At 39.6% G+C, this 24,550-nt stretch overlaps 1 protein-coding gene across 3 annotated transcripts in view; it reads left to right on the top strand.

Annotated features, from left to right (window-relative positions):
• The window catches only part of LOC126190282 (cell division cycle and apoptosis regulator protein 1-like), a 253,430-nt gene extending 235,891 nt beyond the window's left edge, over positions 1-17,539 (top strand). For all 3 annotated transcript variants that reach the window (XM_049931010.1, XM_049931011.1, XM_049931009.1), the window contains exons 19-21: positions 11,652-11,768; positions 13,529-13,764; positions 15,020-17,539. In XM_049931010.1, coding sequence (XP_049786967.1) covers positions 11,652-11,768; positions 13,529-13,764; positions 15,020-15,823 — 1,157 coding nt within the window. In that variant the 3' untranslated portion in view covers positions 15,824-17,539. The remainder of the gene's footprint in view (positions 1-11,651; positions 11,769-13,528; positions 13,765-15,019) is intronic.
• Positions 17,540-24,550: the final 7,011 nt, after the last annotated feature.

The following is a 24,550-nucleotide window of genomic DNA, read 5'->3' on the forward strand; positions in this document are numbered from 1 at the left end:
ACGGTTATTAAAATACGAGATTGCCTAGTAAATGCAGTAACTTGTGCACTGCTGACACACTGCTCGGCGGCGGAAGGAGACTACGCGAATTTACACTATTCAGGTACTAAAACGCGATGCTACAACTCTCAAATACTATAATACGCCCGAAATTTATGAATTAAACAATGCAAGTACCAAAAACACGCAAATAAATTAAGAATTAAACTATGTAACAAATGAGTGAGCTAGGAGTATACGACTTGCTGCTGCAGCTGCTTATCCAACGGCGGCAGGGAGCACACTGACTGTGACCAACCGACACTGGCCGTTCAAAACAAAAACAGAAGACAGACGACTACGCGAATTTACACTATTCAGGTACTAAAACGCGATGCTACAACTCTCAAATACTATAATACGCCCGAAATTTATGAATTTAACAATGCAAGTACCAAAAACACGCAAATAAATTAAGAATTAAACTATGTAACAAATGAGTGAGCTAGGTGTATACGACTTGCTGCTGCAGCTGCTTATCCAACGGCGGCAGGGAGCACAGTAATCTGACAGCAACGCACAAGCCAAGTTGTTTTCAGCCAAACCTCCAGTAGCTGCCAGACTACCACGCAACACCAGTCTTACCTCCAGAGGCATAAACATTGGCACAAACAGTGCTGCCATCATGGTGTTACCTAACTCCTGTGAGTCAATATGCCCTGAAACACCAAGCCAGTATCCTTCCAGCGGGTTGGTATTTAGGTCACCACCCAAATGCTCTGCTCCCATGTCACAATCCGGGTGCACACTAGCTAGGCCTAGCAGCTCATCAGTTGGAATTCACATCACGGTGCCGACAAGGAGTATTTCAACACACTTGACTGGACTCTTTATCTTCAGTTCATCCTCAATCAATGTACCACTGTCCATCAACCATGGCCTCGTGGGCTTCATTTGTGTAGGAACATTCCAGTACAACATAAGTGATTGACTTTCAGCTTGAAACGAGTAGAGCAGACTGACACCAAAGGAAACTGCTTTATTATATTCTGTAATGTAGTCTTAATAAACATACAGTTCTACTTTGCTACCTGGACACTTCAATTGTAGTATGTTCTCCTTCATCATAAACACTACTATGGCAATGAAGATAATTGGCTTAAAGGTAAGTCCCAATAGTGACTAGTATCCAGACTGTCAAACGTTCCATGCTGTCGTGCTTGCCCAATGCAGCCTTCCATACCTGTGCTCTGCTTTGGACTGTTGCCAGTTTCTCGCTGCATACGCGTGCTCTGGATGCCCACTGTGTCTTTTCGGTATGGCACCACAGTCTTCTGACATACCAGTGCAGCTCCTGCTGCACTTACAGTGTCTGCAACGTACAACATGACTCTGAGCTTCTACCTGGATGCTGCCCTCACTCCAGCACTGACAACCCAGCCACTGCTACCTCAGAAATTCAGTGACATGTTGTAGCCTGGCCCACCTTCCTCACATGGCTGGACAGTCTGATTACTTCAGGGGCCCTCTGCAATTCATAATGATGCTGAATGATGAGCCTTTCTTCGTGCCTAACCTGGTGCTCCTACCTATTGTGTTCTTCACTTACTCGATCCTGGTGCAGACATTTCTACCCTGCCCTTCGTTCATTTACAAGACCAAATCAGTGTCTGTTATGACACTTTCTGTGCTCCTGCACAGACTCCCCATTCCAAGGCACCTCCCTTTACGCTGAATTTTCGTGCTCTTACACACACTCACCTTTCAGAAGTACCTTTCTTAGTGCCAAATTTTCATGCTCCTGCACACACTAACCATTTCCGAGACACCTTCCTCGGTGTCAAAAATGCGTATTCCTGTGCGTACTCACCATTCCAAAGCACCTCCCTCGATGACACGAGACTCGTTCCTCATCCTACCTCCTCCTCCACTCCTCTGTGCTCCTGCACATACTACACAACCCGTGTTATCCTCCACACTGCTCGTTGGCTCCTTGCCTGTCTTTAATTCTCGTCAGTACACCAACACATCTGCTGCAGGCACATCCGCAGCCAGCCCAGCCACAGCCAGCCCCATGCCACGGAAGCCACATACTTCTGTTTTAGCCCTCGCAGACCAACACCTCTGTTTATGCCTGCTCACAACTCACACTTGTTGGGTCCCTTATGCTCCATTCTACAGGATCTCGTGCTTCTCCCGTCATCCCTCTTCTTTCCTCCCAGAAAGGTCATGCATCTTATTTTCTTGCACTGTTTTCAGACAAGCAACAGTGCAAGCTACTTCACACCTTCTAATGATCCACGGCCTGCATTACCCCTGCCAAGCTGCCTTCCTAGGAACCCTCGTGCCATTGGAACCATTTGCAGCCACAGCCACCTCTTGTGCCATGCAGGGCTACAGCCTTTCCTCATCAGTACACCCTCTGTCTACCAGCTGGTCTTACCTCGGCCTCTGGTTGTACTCCTGGTAATTTTGACACAAGCCTATGCCAGTCCAGATATTATACCAGGCGTCACTTTTGGCGGCCCAATTGACATTCCACTATGATGATGATATTCTGCCTGAGGAGACAAGTTGTCCTTCCCAGAGGACAACAGTGCATGTCGCTGCTACTAGTTTTGGTCCAAGCCGGACCAATCTGTCATGAGTACATCTGGACCACCTGCCTTCGGCTAATGTTCCCTATGTCCAGGCCTCCTCTGTCACGAGCACTCATTTGAAGGACTGCTTCCCCGACCCCAGGGCACCTCCTCCCTTTGACATACCCAAGATAGGCTCCACCATTCCTCACTTAGGCAACCAGGGATGCTTGCGACACAGCAGGTAACCATAAAGTCGTGGACCACAGATGGTGAAGCTCCAGCTCGCTAATAACACTGCCTTTGGAGATCAAACGAAAACAATCCAACGAAAATAAAAACATACCAGGTTGTTTTCAGCTGAACCTCCAGCAGCTGCTACATTACTGTGGGGTGCCATCCTTGGCGTGAGCGGCATCACCATAAACAATGCTGCCATTGCAACACTTTTCCGTGATTTGTGTGCCCCTGGAACGCTGAGCCAGTATCCTTCTACCAGGCAGGCATTTAGCTCAGCACCCAACCAATCTACAGTCACTTCTCACTCCAGGCTTAGCGCCAGCGGTGACTAGCAGCTTATCAATTGGAGTTCAAATCACCGAGTCATCAAGGAGTACTTCACCGCAGCATCCATGGACTTTGACAGTCTTCGAGCTAAACCTCATTGTACATTGTCTCAACCGCATTTGAGCTACTGCCTCGCTGGACCTCATATTGGCCATCTTCTAGGTGTACTGCCTCATTGGACTCCATCCTCAACATCCTCTAGCTCACCACCTCACTGGACTTCATCCTCACCGTCGTAGCTCACCACCTTGTTGGACTCATATCTTCAGTCTGTCAGTAAGCAGCGTACTCCTCCCCCCCAAGATGTCGACCTCACAAACTTCGTTTGTGTAAGAACATTCCAGTGCATCATAATGATTGACTTTCGGCATCAATCAAGTAGTGCGGACTGATGTCCAAGTAAATTGTCTTATTGTATTCCGTTCCTTGGAGTTAATAAACTTACAATTGTTCTGTGCTGCCTGGGCACTTCAGTCATTGCGTGTATTTCATCTTAGTCACTAACGCTATAACTGATATTAGTGTCAACGTGGACATCATGAAAGGAGTTGGGTCTGTTTGTTGCCATTAGATCCGATATGTTTCCATAATGAGTGAGTTTCCAATCAATCTGTTCTATGTAGTTCACTGAGAAGGCATTTAATAATATTTTGCAGGACTCCTCATTCCAACATCAGAATCCTGAAACTTATTTTTCCTGTTGATTGTTGGATGATTAAAGTCTCCCCTGATGATTACAGTATGATTGGGGAACTTAAGCTCACTAGCACTTAAGCTTTGCTTATAGGTTTTGGTGATATTTGAATGTGAAACTGATGATCAATAGAAGGATCTGGTTAGAAGTTTATGCCCAGCCTTGTTACGGAATGTTGCTCAGAAAATTTGCATAGTTTCAATTTGTGTGTGGATTTGAATTTCTAGTCTGCTGCAGTAAATACAACATCTCCACTTACCATTATCCTAGCCTTTCAATAAACATTTTGATTCACCCCAAAATTTTCACTGTTATCAGTTTCAGGTTTTAACCATGTTTCTGTGCTTAGTGTTGTGTGAGCTCTATTGCTTTTTAGGGGCACGTCAAGCTTTGGCACTTTGTTGTGAATGGTATGGCAGTTAATTGCTAGAATTTTAATACTCTTGCCTGTACAGGACATTTCTTTGGATCTTCTACTGATGCATCCGGGTGCCACTATGGCTGTTGTTATCTGGGCTGGATGGAAAGTTGCCTAAACTAAAAAACACTTCTACATCTACATCTACATCCATACTCCACAAGCCACCTGACGGTGTGTGGCGGAGGGTACCTTGAGTACCTCTATCGGTTCTCCCTTCTATTCCAGTCTCGTATTGTTCGTGGAAAGAAGGATTGTCGGTATGCCTCTGTGTGGGCTCTAATCTCTCTGATTTTATCCTCATGGTCTCTTCGCGAGATATACGTAGGAGGGAGCAATATACTGCTTGACTCTTCGGTGAAGGTATGTGCTCGAAACTTTGACAAAAGCCCGTACTGAGCTACTGAGCGTCTCTCCTGCAGAGTCTTCCACTGGAGTTTATCTATCATCTCCGTAACGCTTTCGCGATTACTAAATGATACTGTAACGAAGCGCGCTGCTCTCGGTTGGATCTTCTCTATATCTTCTATCAACCCTATCTGGTACGGATCCCACACTGCTCAGCAGTATTCAAGCAGTGGGCGAACAAGCGTACTGTAACCTACTTCCTTTGTTTTCGGATTGCATTTCCTTAGGATTCTTCCAATGAATCTCAGTCTGGCATCTGCTTTACCGACGATCAACATTATATGATCATTCCATTTTAAATCACTCCTAATGCATACTCCCAGATAATTTATGGTATTAACTGCTTCCAGTTGCTGACCTGCTATTTTGTAGCTAAATGATAAAGGATCTATCTTTCTGTGTATTCGCAGCACATTACACTTGTCTACATTGAGATTCAATTGCCATTCCCTGCACCATGCGTCAATTCGCTGCAGATCCTCCTGCATTTCAGTACAATTTTCCATTGTTACAACCTCTCGATACACCACAGCATCATCTGCAAAAAGCCTCAGTGAACTTCCGATGTCATCCACCAGGTCATTTATATATATTGTGAATAGCAACGGTCCTATGACACTCCCCTGCGGCACACCTGAAATCACTCTTACTTCGGAAGACTTCTCTCCATTGAGAATGACATGCTGCATTCTGTTATCTAGGAACTCTTCAATCCAATCACACAATTGGTCTGATAGTCCATATGCTCTTACTTTGTTCATTAAACGACTGTGGGGAACCGTATCGAACGCCTTGCGGAAGTCAAGAAACACGGCATCCACCTGTGAACCCGCGTCTATCTATGGCCCTCTGAGTCTCGTGGACGAACAGTGCGAGCTGGGTTTCACATGACCGTCTTTTTCGAAACCCATGCTGATTTCTACAGAGTAGATTTCTAGTCTCCAGAAAAGTCATTATACTCGAACATAATACGTGTTCCAAAATTCTACAACTGATCGACGTTAGAGATATACGTCTATAGTTCTGCACATCTGTTCGACATCCCTTCTTAAAAACGGGGATGATCTGTGCCCTTTTCCAATCCTTTGGAACGCTACGCTCTTCTAGAGACCTACGGTACACCGCTGCAAGAAGGGGGGCAAGTTCCTTCGCGTACTCTGTGTAAATTTGAACTGGTATCCCATCAGGTCCAGAGGCCTTTCCTCTTTTAAGCGATTTTAATTGTTTCTCTATCCCTCTGTCGTCTATTTCGATATCTACCATTTTGTCATCTGTGTGACAATCTAGAGAAGGAACTACAGTGCAGTCTTCCTCTGTGAAACAACTTTGGAAAAAGACATTTAGTATTTCAGCCTTAGGTCTGTCATCCTCTGTTTCAGTACCATTTTGGTCACAGAGTGTCTGGACATTTTGTTTTGATCCACCTACCGCTTTGACATAAGACCAAAATTTCTTAGGATTTTCTGCCAAGTCAGTACATAGAACTTTACTTTCGAATTCATTGAACGCCTCTCGCATAGCCCTCCTCACACTACATTTCGCTTCGCGTAATTTTTGTTCGTCTGCAAGGCTTTGGCTATGTTTATGTTTGCTGTGAAGTTCCCTTTGCTTCCGCAGCAGTTTTCTAACTCGGTTGTTGTACCATGGTGGCTCTTTTCCATCTCTTACGATCTTGCTTGGCACATACTCATCTAACGCATTATGTACGACGGTTTTGAACTTTGTCCACTGATCCTCAACACTATCTGTACTTGAGACAAAACTTTTGTGTTGAGCCAACAGGTACTCTGAAATCTGCTTTTGTCACTTTTTCTAAACAGAAAAATCTTCCTATCCTTTTTTATATTCCTATTTACGGCTGAAATCATCGATGCCGTAACCGCTTTATGATCGCTGATTCCCTCTTCTGCGTTAACTTTTTCAAATAGTTCGGGTCTGTTTGTCACCAGAAGGTCTAATATGTTATCGCCACGAGTCGGTTCTCTGTTTAACTGCTCAAGGTAGTTTTCAGATAAAGCACTTAAAAAAATGTCACTGGATTCTTTGTCCCTGCCACCCGTTATGAACGTCTGAGTCTCCCAGTCTATATCCGGCAAATTAAAATCTCCACCCAGAACTATAACATGGTGGGGAAATCTACTCGAAATATTTTCCAAATTATCCTTCAGGTGCTCAGCCACAACAGCTGCTGAGCCAGGGGGCTTATAGAGACATCCAATTACCATGTCTGAGCCTGCTTTAACTCTGACCTTCACCGAAATCATTTCACATTTCGGATCTCCGTCAATTTCCTTCGATACTATTGCACTTCTTATCGCTATAAACACGCCTCCCCCTTCACTGTCCAGCCTGTCTCTGCAGTATACATTCCAATCTGAGTTTGGGATTTCATTACTGTTTACGTCTGGTTTCAGCCAACTTTCTGTCCCTAGTACTACATGGGCGTTGTGACCGTTTATTAATGAGAGCAGTTATTATTAGCACGTTAATATTGTTATTCCCTGTTGCATTTTGCCTACTCCTACCTTGCCGCGTCTCAGGAGGCATCTTGTCAGGCCTAGGGAGGGGATTCTCTAACTTAAAAAACCCCCATGTGCACTCCACACGTACTCCGCTACCCTTGTAGCCGCTTCCGGCGTGTAGTGTACGCCTGACCTATCCAGGGGGACCCTACATTTCTCCACCCGATAGCGGAGGTCGAGAAATTTGCACCCCAGATCTCCGCAGAATCGTCTGAGCCTCTGGTTTAAGCCTTCCACTCGGCTCCAAACCAGAGGACCGCAATCGGTTCTGGGAACAATACTACAAATAGTTAGCTCTGATTTCACCCCGCGAGCGAGGCTTCCTATGGAACTATTAATAGCACCCTACAATTAAAGCTTCCTAAAAGCAAATACACACGGAAGAAGAAGTGACAAGTAAGAAAAATACAGTTAATACTTAAATTAAGGTAGCTCGCTGCACAGCAGACGTGAAGCAGACGGCAGTTATGACGACACTGACTCTACTGGCACTATGGCTGACTAAAGGGACTCTCTCTGACTGTATTCAAAACAAACACGAAATCTATGGAACACTATTAATAGCACCCGACAATTAAAGCTTCCTAAAAGCAAATACACACGGAAGAAGAAATGACAAGTAAGAAAAATACAGTTAATACTTAAATTAAGGTAGCTCGCTGCACAGCAGACGTGAAGCAGACGGCAGTTACGACGACACTGGCACACACACACACACACACACACACACACACACAGTTGGCTATCTGTGTTGCTGCCTCTGATGTGTAGCGCACACATGACCCATTTAGGGGGACCCTATAGTTCTCAACTTCATAGTGCAAGTCCAGGAAATAGCAGCCTAGCTTATCACAGAAGCTTCAAAGTATCTGGTTCAATCCTTCCACCCAACCCAAAACCAGGGGTCCACAATTGGTTCTAGGGATAATGCTACAAATTGTGAGCTTCTTTGAAACCTTATGAGTAAGTATGACCTTGTAATCTTCTCTGCCAAGTCACTGAATGATCTAAGTATGACTTTGGAGCCCAGATGCCAAACTTTGTTTTTCCCAACATGTGCCACAGTTGGCAGTTGGTTACACCCTGTTCCATCTATGGTTGCCAGGATAGCCTCTTCAACATGTCGAACAAGGCCCTCAGGCATACACATTGAGTGCACCTGTTGTTCCTTCCCATCCCTCACTGCCTTTCCGTAAGGGGTATCATTATTTGCCATATGTTTGAAGTGCCAGTGAGTAATAGATCCTTATGCTTTTGCATTTTCCTCCTCTTCGCACAGCACACAGAAAGTTCCCCACACCTCAGAAATGTTGGTTAGGGGGGTGGGTACAACACATCTAGTTTTCTCTGGTCCCGGTCTACCCTGCAGAAGCAACTTAGCCATGTTGCTGACACACCACTCACAGTCAAGTGGGTGGGTAGTGACAGAGCCCATTCTTCCCGTAAAGAAGACAAGATGCATGGGAGAGAAAAATACTTGACGTGTGTATTATGTGGCTCTAGCAAACAATTCTTGGAAGCTCCCCTTAAGGTTATTGTAAATGATCAAACTTGTTTGTCAAATTTGCTCTTTTTCTACCCATGGTTTTGTCAAACAAGCCTGTACGGGTCAGCATTGTGTATAAAGAAGAAAAAGGAAACAAGATGCTGTTCCCGGGAATGATTGAATTGATAGAGAAATATATCCATGAAAACCTGCTAAAGGAAATATTACACTCAGAACCTGTTGGTTACATCAACTTTCTCCAAATGAAGGGTTAAAGTTGTAAAATGAGTCACGTCACCTTCACTTTGAATAAGGTGACACAAGTATGCAAAAATTTGCTCTCCTCTACTTGGTCCACAAGGGGCAGTTTATTAAAATATCACAATGTGGACATACAGCCTGCATCTTCCGTGGGAGAACTGGAGAAGTTCAGCCTTTTATTTTATTGCGCTCACACTTGATGCCTTGTGTAGAACACTGAGTTTCTTCTTAACCTCTTACCTGCATAATATATGGCTGGGAAAGATGTAACACATCTGTTTTGTAATTGCCTGTGCTGTTTTGTTCTTATTCTTGATTGTAGTTTCCATAATCATGGAATCTTACGACACAGTGAGATAAATTGTAATAACGTTATTTTTCACTGAATACCTGCAGAAAAATGTCAACACAATGATCGCCATCTTGTCTAACTTCCAGTCAATCAGAATTTCTGCCGAACATATCAGACACATTCTATGTTTGACAAACATGTCAAACAGCATAGTCCACTGTCAAATATTTGGCCAACATAGTAAAATTTGACAAATGTTTTTGATGGTTTATGTTAGGCTCAACACCCATAATTTCCTTAAATTCTCAAAAATATGTCTATTCGTGTTGATATACACTGAAATTCGGTGTGAAGAATCCTTAGAATAAGAATACTAATGCTAAAACTCTATAAAACACAAATGGTATTTACAGCTGATGCTGTAGCAGAAAACATGTTATTCACTGTACTCTGTATACAAAAATCCATAGTATATCTTGACATGGAAAAAGAAATTTAATTTTACTTTTTGTTGCCAAAACAAAGTTTTCGAAATGAATTTATCTGACACACTTGATTTTACTCAGACATATAGGAAGTATCGAAAATGGTCTATACACATAATTGTAAGTAAACAAACATGTTTATTGCACAGGTTTTGCGTCTAGTGAGTTTCATGACACCTTGTACCCTCTGCAAGATATTTGGTTACCTGCTTCGCACAATATTTGTAGTGCTCGATTTTCCTGAATAAATACATTTTTTTAAGCTGCATTGCCCAAGAAAATAATTGTATAAGTTAAACAGGAAGTGAAAGGACACACAATAAGCTGCTAGTTCTTGTATATGCTGGCTCCATTTTAATTAGATATGCAGCTCAAAATAATGTTTTATTTTAACAATGTTTGGCGGAGTTAAAATAATAGACCTTTGTTTCAGTGTTCATGAGGAAGTTTAATGTTTTCTGCCATTTGAAGGAACATTCATTAATATTGATAGCCATTGATTACAATGTTTCATCATTTCCATCACAAGTATTATCTGCAACTCAGTGTTGTTTACCTCAGAGTATGGACAAAGCCTAGATAAGCTCTATTGTGTTCAGACCAGTCCTGCAAGTTGGTGACTGTTTTAACAAATGCCACCATTAAGGAGTATTGCTTACTGGGCAAGCTAGTTCTAAGCAAAAAGAACAGATGGGAAGTGAAACCACGAAACTTAGGGACAAAAGTAACATTTACTTGTTAAGTCACTGCCAAGTGACAAGCTCAATGAAACTTTGATTGTGCATAAAAGGAACTGCTACAGTATAAATCAGAAAGTATCTGGAAGAAGTACTCAGTGAGAGAAACAGAATAGACACTTTTATTCAAAGACAATAATTACAGCTGTGTCATCAAATTTTATGGTGGTCCCCTGGGTAATACAAAAGGCGGAACATGGTTCTTCATTGGTTCTACAGATGATAATGCATGCTCTGTGACATGCTCCCATACTGCCACATGGTTGGTAAGGAGTTATAGTGGCAGAGCATTACATTCCTCCACCAGCATGGTTGACAAGCTGGCAGGTCATTGTCACATGTGGGCATGTTGCAGTACGTCTCCCCAACACATCCCACATGTGTTCAGTGGGTCTAAGTTCAGGAGAATGGGCAGGCCAGTCGATTCACAAAACATCCTCTTGTTCCCAGAGCTCCTCCACCCACACTGTTCAATGCGGTCACACACTGCCATCCATAAAAATTAAGTCAGGACTGAGTACACCCCTGAAAAGACACAAGGGGAAGGCGTGCAGTGCCACAGTGATGTTGACCACTGGGAGTACTGTGTTCAAAGATGTGGAGTTCCATGCACCTATACATTATGCTACCACACACATAACACGTGGACCACCAAAATGATCATGTTCAACAATGTTCCGGGGTGTATTATGTGTTCCTACCTGTTCCCAAATGAGGGTACATCCAGAATCACTACACAAACTAAATCTGCTGTCATCTGAGAAGAACACGTGACCCCACTCCTCGTTTGTCCAGTCCCAGTGTTCTTGGTGCCATAGCGAGTTGTGCCGCCAATATGTGTGTGTGTGTGTGTGTGTGTGTGTGTCAGTGGAACACAGCATACTGGTCACCAGGAAAAGAGACCACCCCCACGCAATCACCAAGTGAGTGCCTTGTGGTCCTGTTAAATATGGTTGCAATTGCACCTACTGTTTGACATGGATCTACACATGGGGCTACACTCATCACAACAAAACCAACAGCAGTTACAGTTGTGATCAGAGAGCTTTTTGTGGTTTTGTTCATATTATTCCCCTTTTGTTTGACATGTTAATATTATACCAGAAGACTTTCTTTCATATATCATCAAATATTTATTTAGTCCAATTCAACTTTCATGGATAGGGAATTTATAAATGTCATAAAAACAACTTTATTGCAATAATTCAAACAAAATGTTGTAGGTAATAAGAGATTCCTGCCTGTATTCACACACTTTGGTTCTGCTGGTTCACCACCTTCAAAACGTGCAAGGAGAGACATAGCTGATGAAGGAAAGGAGAGTTCATCAACTCCTGAGGGTATGTGCAAATTGCTCTTCTAATCTGTATTTAAGATTGTGCAAAATTGCCATTGGCTATTACGCATATGTTCTACAAGAAACCTCATTTTTAGAGTGTAGTGTTCTTTAGTTATACAGGTTATACAGCATTTTGCTCCTGCTCACAACAGAAAACATGAATAATGTAACAAAAATATAGTTTAATAACAATAATAGTAATAATAATAATAATAATAATAATAATAATAATAATAATAATAATAATATCCTACAAGTTACTCAAGGAGCTGTTTCAAAAGTTTGTTCCAGAAATTCAGGAATTTGATCGTCAACATATCCAGTAAACATTTGTATCTGCAACTGAACATTTTGAGATAGAGTATACTTTTAAACAAAAGGCAGTAAATGAGGAATTAGTACACAATGTACATCAGTGTGGGGAAGATAGCACATGCATTTCTTATCATTACAGTTATTGTAGTACCTGAGTAACAGTTGGATGACCTGATCAACAGAAAGTATTTGTTGATTTACTTCTTGTCCCATTAAGTGAAAAGCTTTGTATGGGAAACTTAATTATTCTGGTTAGAAGTCCCTGACAAGTGGACACAAATTAGCAGCTGTTGTGAATTTCAGTCTGAAAGCCAATTGAGGAGCTACTTGAGTGTCAAGTAGTGGCTCCAAAATCTGGGATGCTGACAAATGTCCAGTAGAGAGTAGTACTGAACTCATACCCTGCATACTGCATCCAAATATTGCCTTTGGCAGATTATAACATAGTGGCCGTACAGCACAGTGGTCTGACAAGGCCAGTGTGGGGAATTGGCAATGTTACAAAGTATTGAAAGTGACAGTTGAGTTATCAGCATTTAGCGTGTGTTCCTAGCTCACAGCCTTATGGGGAAGACATCACAAAATGTGAACTGACATGTCATCGACTGCTACGGTCGCAGGTTCGAATCCCGCCTCGGGCATGGATGTGTGTGATGTCCTTAGGTTAGTTAGGTTTAAGTAGTTCTAAGTTCTAGGGGACTGCTCAGAACCATTTGAACCATTTGACATGTCATCCAGTTAGACCACAGTGACAGTAATTGGAAACCCTATTTCAAATACTGAGGGTTTTCGGAAGTTTTAATGATCTTTATCATTATCATCACTTTTGACAAAGCTGCAAGTTTCTGGTAAAAGGCAAACTAACTCGGCTTGCTGCTGTGTGGTAAGTAACAGCATTTTCTATTTTTATGTGTCTGGAATTTTACACGGCTGATCATATCCCGTATTAAAAAAAATCTGTTCTCATAGGATTATATACTGAAGCTCCAAGTTAGAATTTACTAGCGTTTTTAATTTATGTGTGACATACTTCCATAGTGAGAATAAATAGCTGCTATTGCAGTGTGCTGAGATTACAACTAAAACATTATGTGTGTCTCAAATATCACAGGACCTGTTGTTAATAAAGTTAATTGGAGATAATATTACCATCTTTAGGTAAATGAAAGCCTTTCATTGTCTACACAGTATTGTATGAGTATTTTTGAGATACTTATAGAAAATGTTGAGGCTGAAAATATAGTACTCATGTAAATTGAGCTCAAAGCCATTTCCAATTTAGCACAAATAATCCATGGCTGTTCTCTTTAGACACTAACAAAGTTGGTAGTGTACTGGAGTTTGTTTTTCTTTGTGTCAAATCCACACCATATGAAGACTCCTCATTCCAATATCAGAATCATTAAATAACTTATCACCTTTAATGCAATTCTTCTGGATTTTCAGGTTTCATAATGTATAAAGGTTGCCTTCTGGATATAGAGAAGCTGATGCAGCAGCTTCAGAGGAGTGAGAAGGCACGCCTTGATACCGAAAACAAAATGATGAATATTAAGCGTGATCTTGGTGTGATGAAAGAACACACTAAAGTATTGACAAGCACAGCAAAGGAACTAACTCAGGAACTCCATGATTATAGAAGCAAACTAGCAGAAACTGAAGAGGAATTAACAAATGTTAAAGTAAGTTCCATGGAAAGCACATCATCTTCTTCTTATGTTTTCTTCTTCACCTTCTTCCACCAAGGTTCAGTAAAAATATCTGATTATAAAACTAATGAAACTGTTGATTTCACTTGGCTTACAATCATCAGATGTTTCATCTTGCTTTGAGTTTATGAAAGAATGTGAGTCAAGGGAGACACTCTTCAGTCATCCATAATCTTTGGTGTCTGTGTAGTTCATTGGTCATTTTATTAAGCTCTCTAAGGATACCATCACTTTTAATTTTACCTAGTAAAATCACTCACTTGATCTGTCATAAAAATCTCATTTATGGTGGTTGATTCATTCTCTGGTCTTGTTACCTTGATACCTTTGTCTCACATCAAGAAAAAACAGGAGTTCCTCATAAGCCTGTACTTGCAATTCAAACTGTACCTGGCTGTCCAGATTTAGATTTTTCCTGATACCTGAAGGTGCTTTAGGCAAATGCCATGATAGTTCTTTCGCAAGAGAACACTGCCAACTTCCCTCCCCATCTTTCCCTGTCCTGTGTTTCCCGAAGTGCCTGGTAATACAGCAATTCAGTTAGTTATATTTCTGGACATTGAAAACACTTCAGTTTTAAAACAAAAGAGCAAAATTGTTAATTAAAAGAGACTCCTCATTTTTCTAACGTAAATTTCTCATAATTGAGCTTTTTGAATTAACCTTCACATCATTGCCTCCACACCATTTTTTGTGAGGTCATGCTACGTGTCACTGAGCAGAGAAAATCATGATTATGACCATGATCATTAACAGTCTAAAGTTACAGTATAGTAGCGGAATTCCATTCAAGACCTCAGTGAACTTTTGGTCTCATCAAAAGCCACTTCTTATCTGAACAGGCAATATTGTCATTAACCATTCTTACCTCATTTTATGTGTTAAGCTATTACTTACAGTTCTTTCATGTCTTGTTTAGATGATGGTATGCTGCAGACTTTCACAGTTGGTTTACATGTTTGTGTTATGTGCTTATTTATTTTCGTATTGATTTACTTGCTTAGTAATAGTAGTAATGAAATATCCGGCAAATGTATATCAATTTATTTAAAACATGTGTACCATGTCCAGTGGAAAACAAAGTAAATTTATAACATTTGGTAAGCATGTTCTATTGTAGTAACATTTAAAGAATATTGGTTATTGCATTATCTAGAACATAACTTGAGTACATTTTTAAGTCATGTTATCAGCATTTTAAATTGACTTCCTGATTTATACCTTACAGGCAAAGTCTGATGTATTTTATTCTGCCTTAAAAGATGTCCAAATAAGAATTGCACCAGTAATAGCATCAGAAAACGCAGCTGAAAATTCTGGTGCAAGACTGTCAATTGGCAACAAGACGCTGGAGAAGTCTAAAGCATGTGCCTCAACGCCAGAAGACGACGACGACGATGAAAGGAAGTTGCAGCAAGTGCTTAAGGACGAGGAGAAACCTGTTACTTGCCTAACAGTTCAAAGTGATTTGACAAGTAATTCTGTAGAATCTGACATCCCAGATGAGGCCACAGTAAAACTGGAATGTCATTCTGAGACTGAAGTCTGTATTTATTTGGATGATGAGATAACAGAATTGAATGGAAGTGAGTCAGTTAAGCAAGAACAAGAAACAGTAAGTGAAACTGCAGAAAGCACACTCAATCTAGAAACAGTAAGTGAAACTGCAGAAAGCACACTCAACCTGGAAACAGATTCTGCCGAGAAAGCAGAGGATTCAGAAAACAGCACTGCAGCTTGTATTCAAAGTTCAGAAAAAGAATCTGTGACTACAACACAGAGTCCTGAAAGTGAAGAAGTGGAGAGCTCAAGTCAAATAGCAGAAAGTAAACTGGAAGCTGAAGAGATTTCTGAGGCTACAAGAGTGGATGAAGATACACAGGCTGGTGAACAAAGTGAGATAGATGACAGGGCGAAAAGTGAAACTACTGTAGGAGAAAGTGCGCCTTGTGAACAAATGGAAACTGTAGAGAATACAGAAAATGAAACAAGCGAAACCTCAGGTAGTACAGTTCCTATGGAATGTGACTGATCCATGTGGGAAATTTGTTTTTGGAACTGATGTAGTGTCACGTTTCATCCTGTCATCAAGAGAAACATTCCTGCAGAGGATATATTTATTTACTGTGTGTCAGTCAAAAAGTTCTATTTAATTTTCTAGATTTTACGAGTGAATGTAGTAGTGACTATGTCAAACTAATCCTTTGTGGGCTTGTTTCACATGCATTTGGTAAAAGGTATATTACACAAATGCATAATGTGCAATGTCAAGTACAATAATTAATGCAGTGAAGGAAAATATGAATATTAGTGACTTTATGCGTAAGTTGAAAGAAATGTAATAATTGTTTAAATTTGGGTAGTAGCCTATGTGTAACTGTTATGCTTTGTGTGTACTGTGGAGAGTTTTATTACAGCAAACATTTTTATATGTAAATATCCCTGACACTATTTTGTGCATACAATTGTAATATGAGTATAGCATTACAAGTGACTTTGCTTGAAAGTACAAAGGAGGAGGAGTGTTGGTTTTGATGTATATTGCAACTTTAGAGATGTATGTATGACACAGAAGTGGTTCATGAAATCCCTATCCTCCATTTTTAGGGAAATAAAGAAAATTTTTAAGTAATGCTTTGCAACAGTTATATTTACTGGATTCTCATATAGATTGGTATGCTGTTCTGTATAGTGGTAGTGTAGAGGGGGAATGTTATGTAAAAAATGGGATTTTGAATGGCAGTGGGGTAGTTAAGTTATGGAAGAGTCTCAGATTCTGATAAACGTGGACAAGATGCAAAGAAATTCTGAATAGTATGAACTGGTTGAAACTCAAAACAATATGCATTACATATTGTGTAAAGAATAGCCATGTAAACGATCACAGGGCTTTTTCATGGGTCTTTTACATGCTCGGGTTTGTCTGGGCAGGCAATGTTCGCGACAACTTTCAGCTCATCCGGTGTCCAGTATTCAGTTTGCATTGAGATCTTCCAATTGCAGTACAGTCCTGAATCAGTAGTCTGAAGGTGCAGAGTATTTTCTGGCCATGTCCGGATTAATTAAATGTGCTTATGTAAGCTAGTTATTCTGTCTATTGCTATTATTTCGAAAGCTGTAATGTCTTCTAAATTTGTAATCTTTTCGCATGTTAAGATTTTGGAGGATCTAAATATTGAAGAAGAGGACTGGCTTAACTCTCTTGGACAAAGAGACATTCTTTTTGATGTTGCAGTATATTACATCATATATAAGTACAAATGATACTGTAGTGAGCAAATTAATAAGTGTTTATGAAAGGTCTTATAATTAAATTTTCCCTGAAATATTTAAGCCTCATATTTATCTATGATAATGATGGAAGCTGAAAAAATGAATTAAAATTTGTGCCACGGCTGGGACTCAAACCCAGGTCTTCTTGCATACCAGCAATGCTAACCATTACACCACTGCAGTGCTATGGTGAACATTGCTGCACAAACTACCCAAGTCAAATGCCCTCCCAGACACAAACTTCAATTCATATCTTCAGCTTATTTTCCCCCTACATTGTTACTATTGCCAGGGTTCTCCGGCATTGGAGTAGCATCCCAACATTGGACCTAATGGGGTAGTTCTGTACCATAGGTGATCTTATAATGCGGCAATGTTGACCATAGTGCTGAGGTGGTGTAATGGTTAGCATTTTGGCCTAGTAAGCAAGAACAGGGGTCTTCAGCTTCCGTCATTATCGTAGATAAAGTTGAGACTTAAATGTCTCGGGGGGGGGGGGGGGGGGGGGGGATTTGCTTATAAGATCACTTATGGTACAGGACTTCCCCATTACGTCCAAAGCCAGGATGCTATTCTGGTGCCAGAGAGCACTGGCAATAGTGACAATGTAGGAAAATAAGGTGAAGATATGGATTGATGTTTGTGTTGGGGAGGGCATTCAACTTGGGTAGTCTGTGCAGCAATGTTGACCATACTGCTGCGTGTTGTAATGGTTAGCATTTCTGGCTAGTAAGCAAGGAGACCTGAGTTTGAGTCCTGGTCGTGGCATAAATTTTATTTTATTTCTTCAGCTTTCCATAATTATCATAGCTTATGAAAGACTTAAAGTAATGCAGTTGGCGGATGCTATGCAGATCTGAAATTTTCTGCTCTTTTAGCACCTTCACCTTCATTATTCACTCAAGTATTGTGGAAACATTTGCCATATAGGAAGTATAAAGCACTTTGTCTGGTCTGCAGCAGTTCGAGAATTGCTAGAGTTCACACAGGCTGAACACAGAAAGTAACATGAACAAATTTTTCAGTTAGCGATTCATTCACACACAACAATATTTATGTGCAGTCACTGCCTGTACAGACAGCTGAGTGCAAACATCTTGGTAGAGTCTCAAAGAAATTCAAAAAACATGAACTGGCTGACAATCAGAAGAATGTGCACCATATGTAACATAAACCTACTAAAATATTCAAGGAGCCAGCTTTCAGAGTGTAGTCTGTAAATTTAATCTGCCTTACACAGAAGTAATCATTCTTACCATGCACCAATATGATTAGTACAGTATATGATATTGCAGTGCCTGTGGGTCAAGAAAAATGAAGCAGTGTTCCTTCAGACATGCATACATTCATTGTCATCATTCCCATATACAACTGATGGTTGTTCATATTCTCAAATGCAAACACATTTCATGTAGACCAGTATACCTTAAAATAAAAAAGGTACCCTCTGCTACATAGCCTTCTATGATTAGCAGAGTACAGATGTAGGAATGGATGTTGAAGGAATGAGCAAGTGTGCTAGCCTGAATTTACATCTACTATTCAACCTTTATTCCCTCTCTTATAAAACTGGTTTACAATATCATTCATATCAATAAATCATTTCAGGAAATAAATGTGCACATATCTTCCCCCAAAAATGCCACAGACTATTTCTTCTCGCATATTAATAAATCATTTCAGGAAATAAATGTGCACATATCTTCTCCCAAAAATGCCACAGACTATTTCTTCTCGCATCCTTGTCAATGGAACGTTAAAGAATGCCAGAAAAGAATAAATTAATTGAAAAATGTCTCTTTCTCTTTACTTTTGTTTCAGCATTTAACCTAGCAGGTTTTGGGCAAATAATGTTGGTCCACTTCTGTCATGTTGCTGCAAAAACATTAATAACTTCCATTTTAATGTGCTACATTTCTGAAGTTTAGTAAAAGAACTATTCTGGAATTAGCCATGTAGTTGTAAAATGATAATGAACACAACCAATTGTTTTTTAATTTCTTTTCCTGGTGCATGAGATAGCAGTACTCGGTAGTGTTGAAGTGCAATGGTATATTATCATATTCGTACGCCTCCATTGTCTTCTGTTTTTGATGATGCTAACAAATTTTAAAAACTGCATAAAAATAACCTTTCCATACAAGCAACTTTTTGATTAGGTTAGCCAGCACTTCAGTTGAAACTAACAGAAAAAATAGTGTAATATGTTCTTAAACCATCGAAGGACAAATCATGTCTTGTTGATTATCTTTGTGATATGTAAATTCAGGAACTCTAAATTAAGCAAGTAAGAACTTTTTCTCACTAGTCTACTTATTTCTTAAAAGGTAACAAAGTGCAGAGCAACACTTGAAGTCTAAAATAATAATAAATTTTATTTTCACCTTCTGTTTCAAATATTTAATGCTACAGATAAATGGTCAAACTAATAGCTTAAGACATTCTCTTTCCTGTATGAATTACCTTACTAAGAAGTACAACGCACTGGGATAGTACTGGCACAAGTTACTATCTTCCATTTGTACATTCCTTTGTGTGGTAGTCTGCAAAAAAATGCAAGAATTGGCACTCAAAGTTTCATCAAGGTTTCATTGCTGATGATGATAACTGTTGAAAGCAACTTAGTTTTGTTTCTGTATTGTTACTTTTTTTTTTAAAGTAATGCTGTGAAACATCATTCATATAATTAAAGACTAAGTTTGAAACTACTATGTTTCATTCAGCTGAGGTGTCATTTCTACAGCAAGTGACATTATATTTCCAACAGAGGCCATGCAGAAATGTTTGATGTCCAAGGTTCTGTAAAAACAAAATACTTACAACATTTTGGGAAAAAGTGTTAAACTTGTATATAACCTGCTGAAAATTGTAAAACCTAAAGATGATCTGTGCCAGTTCTGCATTATTCCTAATCATGTTTCATTCATGTATATATCAGATTTTTCAAAAGGTCTACCTTACTTTTTTATTGTGACTGTGAAATATTTGGAACTAGACAGACTTTCTGTTATTAAATAGATTACTCTTAGCAGGAATCAACAGAAATGTGGTACGAGGATGGAAGTCATCGCAGATACAATTCTTGGAATAAACAGGTTACCGATTCCACATACTTTTTTTAGATGAAACTACAAATTCAAAGCCCATCTCTGAAGTAATTATTCATTATAACATTCCACTTGTGAGTTCCTCAGTTACTATAGCAGATCTACAATAGGCAAATACAACATTTAGAAAAAGTTGATGTTTTATTTATTCTATAAGTGACTCAAGTGTTTCAAATACTGCTCAGAAATACAAATGTATAACTTTACTATGTTGAAGTGCTGATCTAATTACAATTAAAATGGTGTAAGAGGTAAGTGATAGCCAATATTCCAGGAAATGAAAATAACAAATAGTGCACAGGTAGGTAATAGAGCTCAGTATAATGCAAATAAAGAATGAGAAATATACCTACTGTCTAATCAGTGTGTTTGTAGTGCAGTAGAGTGAGAGAAGCAGTGCAGTGATTGAAGGTAAGATGCTAAAAGTTAGAATATGAAGATCAATATCAAATGATAAAAAAAGAGAGGGGAACCTAATGGAGGCTTGTCTGCCAGGTGATAAATTTTAGAAGAAAATAAAAACGATCAAAAAAGAGTGGAAAACTTAATGGAGGCGTGTTTGCAGGGTGATAAATTTTAGAAGAAAAGAAAATAACGTATCTAGAGGAGCAGTACTAATAAAGCTGAGCCAAGAAATCTCCGAGATGTTGCTATTTATGTCAACAGAGCAAGTATCCCCCTTGTTAAGCAGCTGCTGGTAAGCTTGAAAGCAGTATATTTGATGCTCTGATGTGGAACTGCATTTTGCACCAATTCTTGGGCCTGACTGATATGTATGCCGTCATAGAAGGCATTACGAATTGCAGTTTAGAGTATTTATCTTAGATTGCTGTGCAAGTCAAACAATAAGTGATAAAAAGTTACTCATAACAATGTAGAGGAAGTATTGAGCAGTATATAGCACCATTGCCAAGGAACTGAGCTTCATAGCTCAACTATGGCACTTGAAGTTTTGTATGTGGATTCGGGAGGGGGGGGGGGGGGAGGAGAAAGAAAGGGAAGGGCTTACTGATGTCAGCTGCATCAGGACATTACGCAGAATCAGCAGCCGTGAGTGAAAACGTGTGCCTGGCCGGGGTATGAAGCTGAGATGTCTTGCTTAAAAGGCAACTGCGTTAACCCCCTTTCCTTTCCTTTCTCCTCCTCCACCTTCAATTTACATAATGTTTCACAGCTGCAGATTCCATTTGGTGTCTGTTCTTTCAGACATGTCCAAAAGAAAAGACACCACCACACATTCATATGCTTAAATTTTTCTTCACAACATTCATTTATATATGACATGTACGCTTGATGCCACAAAAATTGACTGAACCTCAGACATCTGGCCATCTGCATAATCTGGCAACACTGTAGCATGCGGAAGTGTCTCAAGAAAGTGTTGTCTTCCACTCGAGCAGTTACAGTGCTGTATCTGTTAGTGGTCTAGTGGTAGACATCACGATCACACAGTGTAGATGCATAAAGTTGTGAGTTTGAGTCCACTCATTCCTTTATTTTTTAAACAGCATCCTGGTTGTCTGCTGGAGATATCAATGTGATGGAATCTCAAAGATAATTTTCTTCATTTTCTAACTCACTAATAATAACAAACCTTTCCATAAAAGAGCCCTTGGCTGTAGGAAGATTGGAACAGTTTAGGTTTGAGCATTTCCTGACCCAGCAGCAGCCTATCTGTGCCATTGCATTACACCTTGATAATTCCCTTATGAATATTGTAGTAGCTAGAGGCATCGTTCATATGACACTATCAGGGACTGTGTGCCGACCAAGAGGCACTACATATAAAATCAGCTCCTCACTTACATTGGTCAACCCTTTACTTCAGGTTACGGCAAGTTGAAAAGCTCTTTATCAGAGGCACTCTTTTCTTTTATTGCCAAAGCACCAGCAGCAGCTACATTGTAATCATTACAAGTAGGTGATACTTGGTGTTCTTGCAGTATTTTTGGGCTGAGTAACAGTTTTGCTTAATGATGGCATATTCTAGACATTAATGTCAGCATTTTGTGTTCTTTGTTCCCTATTCTGAATTGCTTCTTCTTCTGTGGTAGTAGAAGCTGGAATCGAACTTGCGCTGCACACATTCGCTGTTTTCATTTTCGTCCTAGCTTTTTGAGCAAGGGTTTTTGGTCATTGCATATGGTTTTCTGGCAATGTGGCACAGTAGATCTTCTTGATTTGGAACTTTATGTACAAAATCTCTCTGCGAATGTTCACATTCAATGCTGCTGTTTTTTTTGTGTTTGTTCAATGCTGTGTCATTCTTGCATTGTGTTCATTCGATATTGTGTTGTTTTTTTCACTTGTGTTCCTCTGTTTTGGGGTTAGTGCTTATGACATTCTTAAGAAAAGTATTCTCTGTGTCCATAATGATCAAAGATATGTGACCTACTTGTAATGTTTACAGTATAACAACTGGAGATGCTCCAGAACTGTGAATGGCATCTTGTGAAAAAGCTTTTCAGTTCTTAGATAAGAAAACAAAAGTTATTGAGACAGTTGTAGATTTATGATGTTCTGCTTGTAGTCAGTGCATCTGTGAGTATTATTAACTACACTACAGTCGCTAAATCTTATTACAGAAATGGGAATAAATTCCTTGGCACATACATTTGATATTCCCACACTCAATGGCTGCATCTTTAAAATGAAAACTATGCTCACTTCTGAGTTTACTCAAAGAACAGATTGGCTTGGAAATGTATTCTATTGCTGGTAGTGTAACTGAAACTTGACAACAGTGCAGAATGTGTTCAGCAACTGTGTGATTATCAAGTTGCTCCCAGGAGGGGACAGAATTATCTAGCTAAATTCATTACTTATTATTTCCGTTGAATATCCTGAGTGATTTTTCACTTCAGGTGCAACAGCAAGTTATCAGTTTGTGGTTTCGAGACCATGAAGGTCATTCCAAGTGCAAATTTCAAATAAGCTTGTCTTTTACATTGCATTATAGCTGTCCTAGCCATCACTGCTGCAACAAGGGAGAGAAAATTGCCACAGTTCTTTGATAGCTCAGAGCTAACAGACTTGCATTATAAAATAAAGAGTGCATTGGCTGTCAGTTCACATCTCGCTCAAAACCAGCATTTTACTTGTTCTGTGACAGAGCTGCAGGCAGCCAGATTGAAAATGAATACGGAAGTTATAATAAAACTTCTCCAACACATCTTCTTGTTACTCCCAGTACCCCATAGTGAAAGTGTGAAAAACTTGTGATACTCCACACTTGAGAGTGCCCTTTTCTCCTTCTGTCTACATTTTATTCTATTGTGAATACACACTTTTATTTGAGAAATTATTAACTGGGTTTCTTTATTCATCCATTCCAGATGCCTCATTTCCATACTACTTGAATATGATAGGACAGCACATCAACACAGACCGTTTCAAAGTCCTAAGTGTGTGATATGTTAATGTATAGTGCCAATATAGCCACATTTGTCTGACAATGCTTTATATTTCATTAAAATAGACTTTCATTGTGAGGTTATTGTAGGAATCTATAATTAATTTGCAGTAGTGCACTGCATGTTTTAATAATGTTTAACCTTTATTTTATTGAACACAATAATAAACATAAGAGAGAAACTTAGTTCATGCCTGTAGAAAACTATTTGTCTGAAGCTGAAGATGACATCAAACCTGGTTTGAAATGCATTTTCATCTGGAAAGGAATTTTCTGGACTGTTGTCGGATAAGATGTGGGAAAAGTGAATATACAAGGGCAGTGACGTTTGCATTCTCTTGAAAATTAGTTTCATTCATACGCACTAATTTAATCTCCAAAATTATAAAAATAAAGCGTGTCATTGACTTATATTTGTTTAATTAGAACACTAATGACTACAAAAACAATTTACTACTCAGGTTATGAATTAATCAAGAAATCAAGTTTATAAGGTTAAGAAGTTTGAATAATTTTAATTAAACAGAATTCAGTTTCTAAGGGAATTTTCTGTGCTCATTCTAATAACTGCCTATTTCTATAGTCTAGTTCCATGTTAATTTACTTTGAAGTGTATAAAATCTGTTTTTTTCTGATACTCGTAATACACACAAATAGCACAAATGATTAAACCACTTAGTACAAATTTAAAGTAAAAAAGGAAGACTGCAGTCGCTTTGTTTTGCCATACCACTAATCACATTTGGGACATCAATACTTTCTGCTCCATGAACTGTCATCATTTACATGTGCCTCACTATCTGTTTTCCCAAGGTATGTCTTTGATTCTCTTAAGGAGCAGAAATTGATCTCATTCTTGGCTATTGTCACTGGTAGAGATGCCAAGAGCTCCAAAAACTGAAACACATTAGGATGGAGCTGACAGTCGCAGACAGACAAAGCTTCCATTGTGTTTTGAGGCAGCCAA

The sequence above is a fragment of the Schistocerca cancellata genome, chromosome 1 (genome assembly GCF_023864275.1).
Source record: "Schistocerca cancellata isolate TAMUIC-IGC-003103 chromosome 1, iqSchCanc2.1, whole genome shotgun sequence".
In the NCBI taxonomy this organism is placed as follows: Eukaryota; Metazoa; Arthropoda; class Insecta; order Orthoptera; family Acrididae; genus Schistocerca; species Schistocerca cancellata.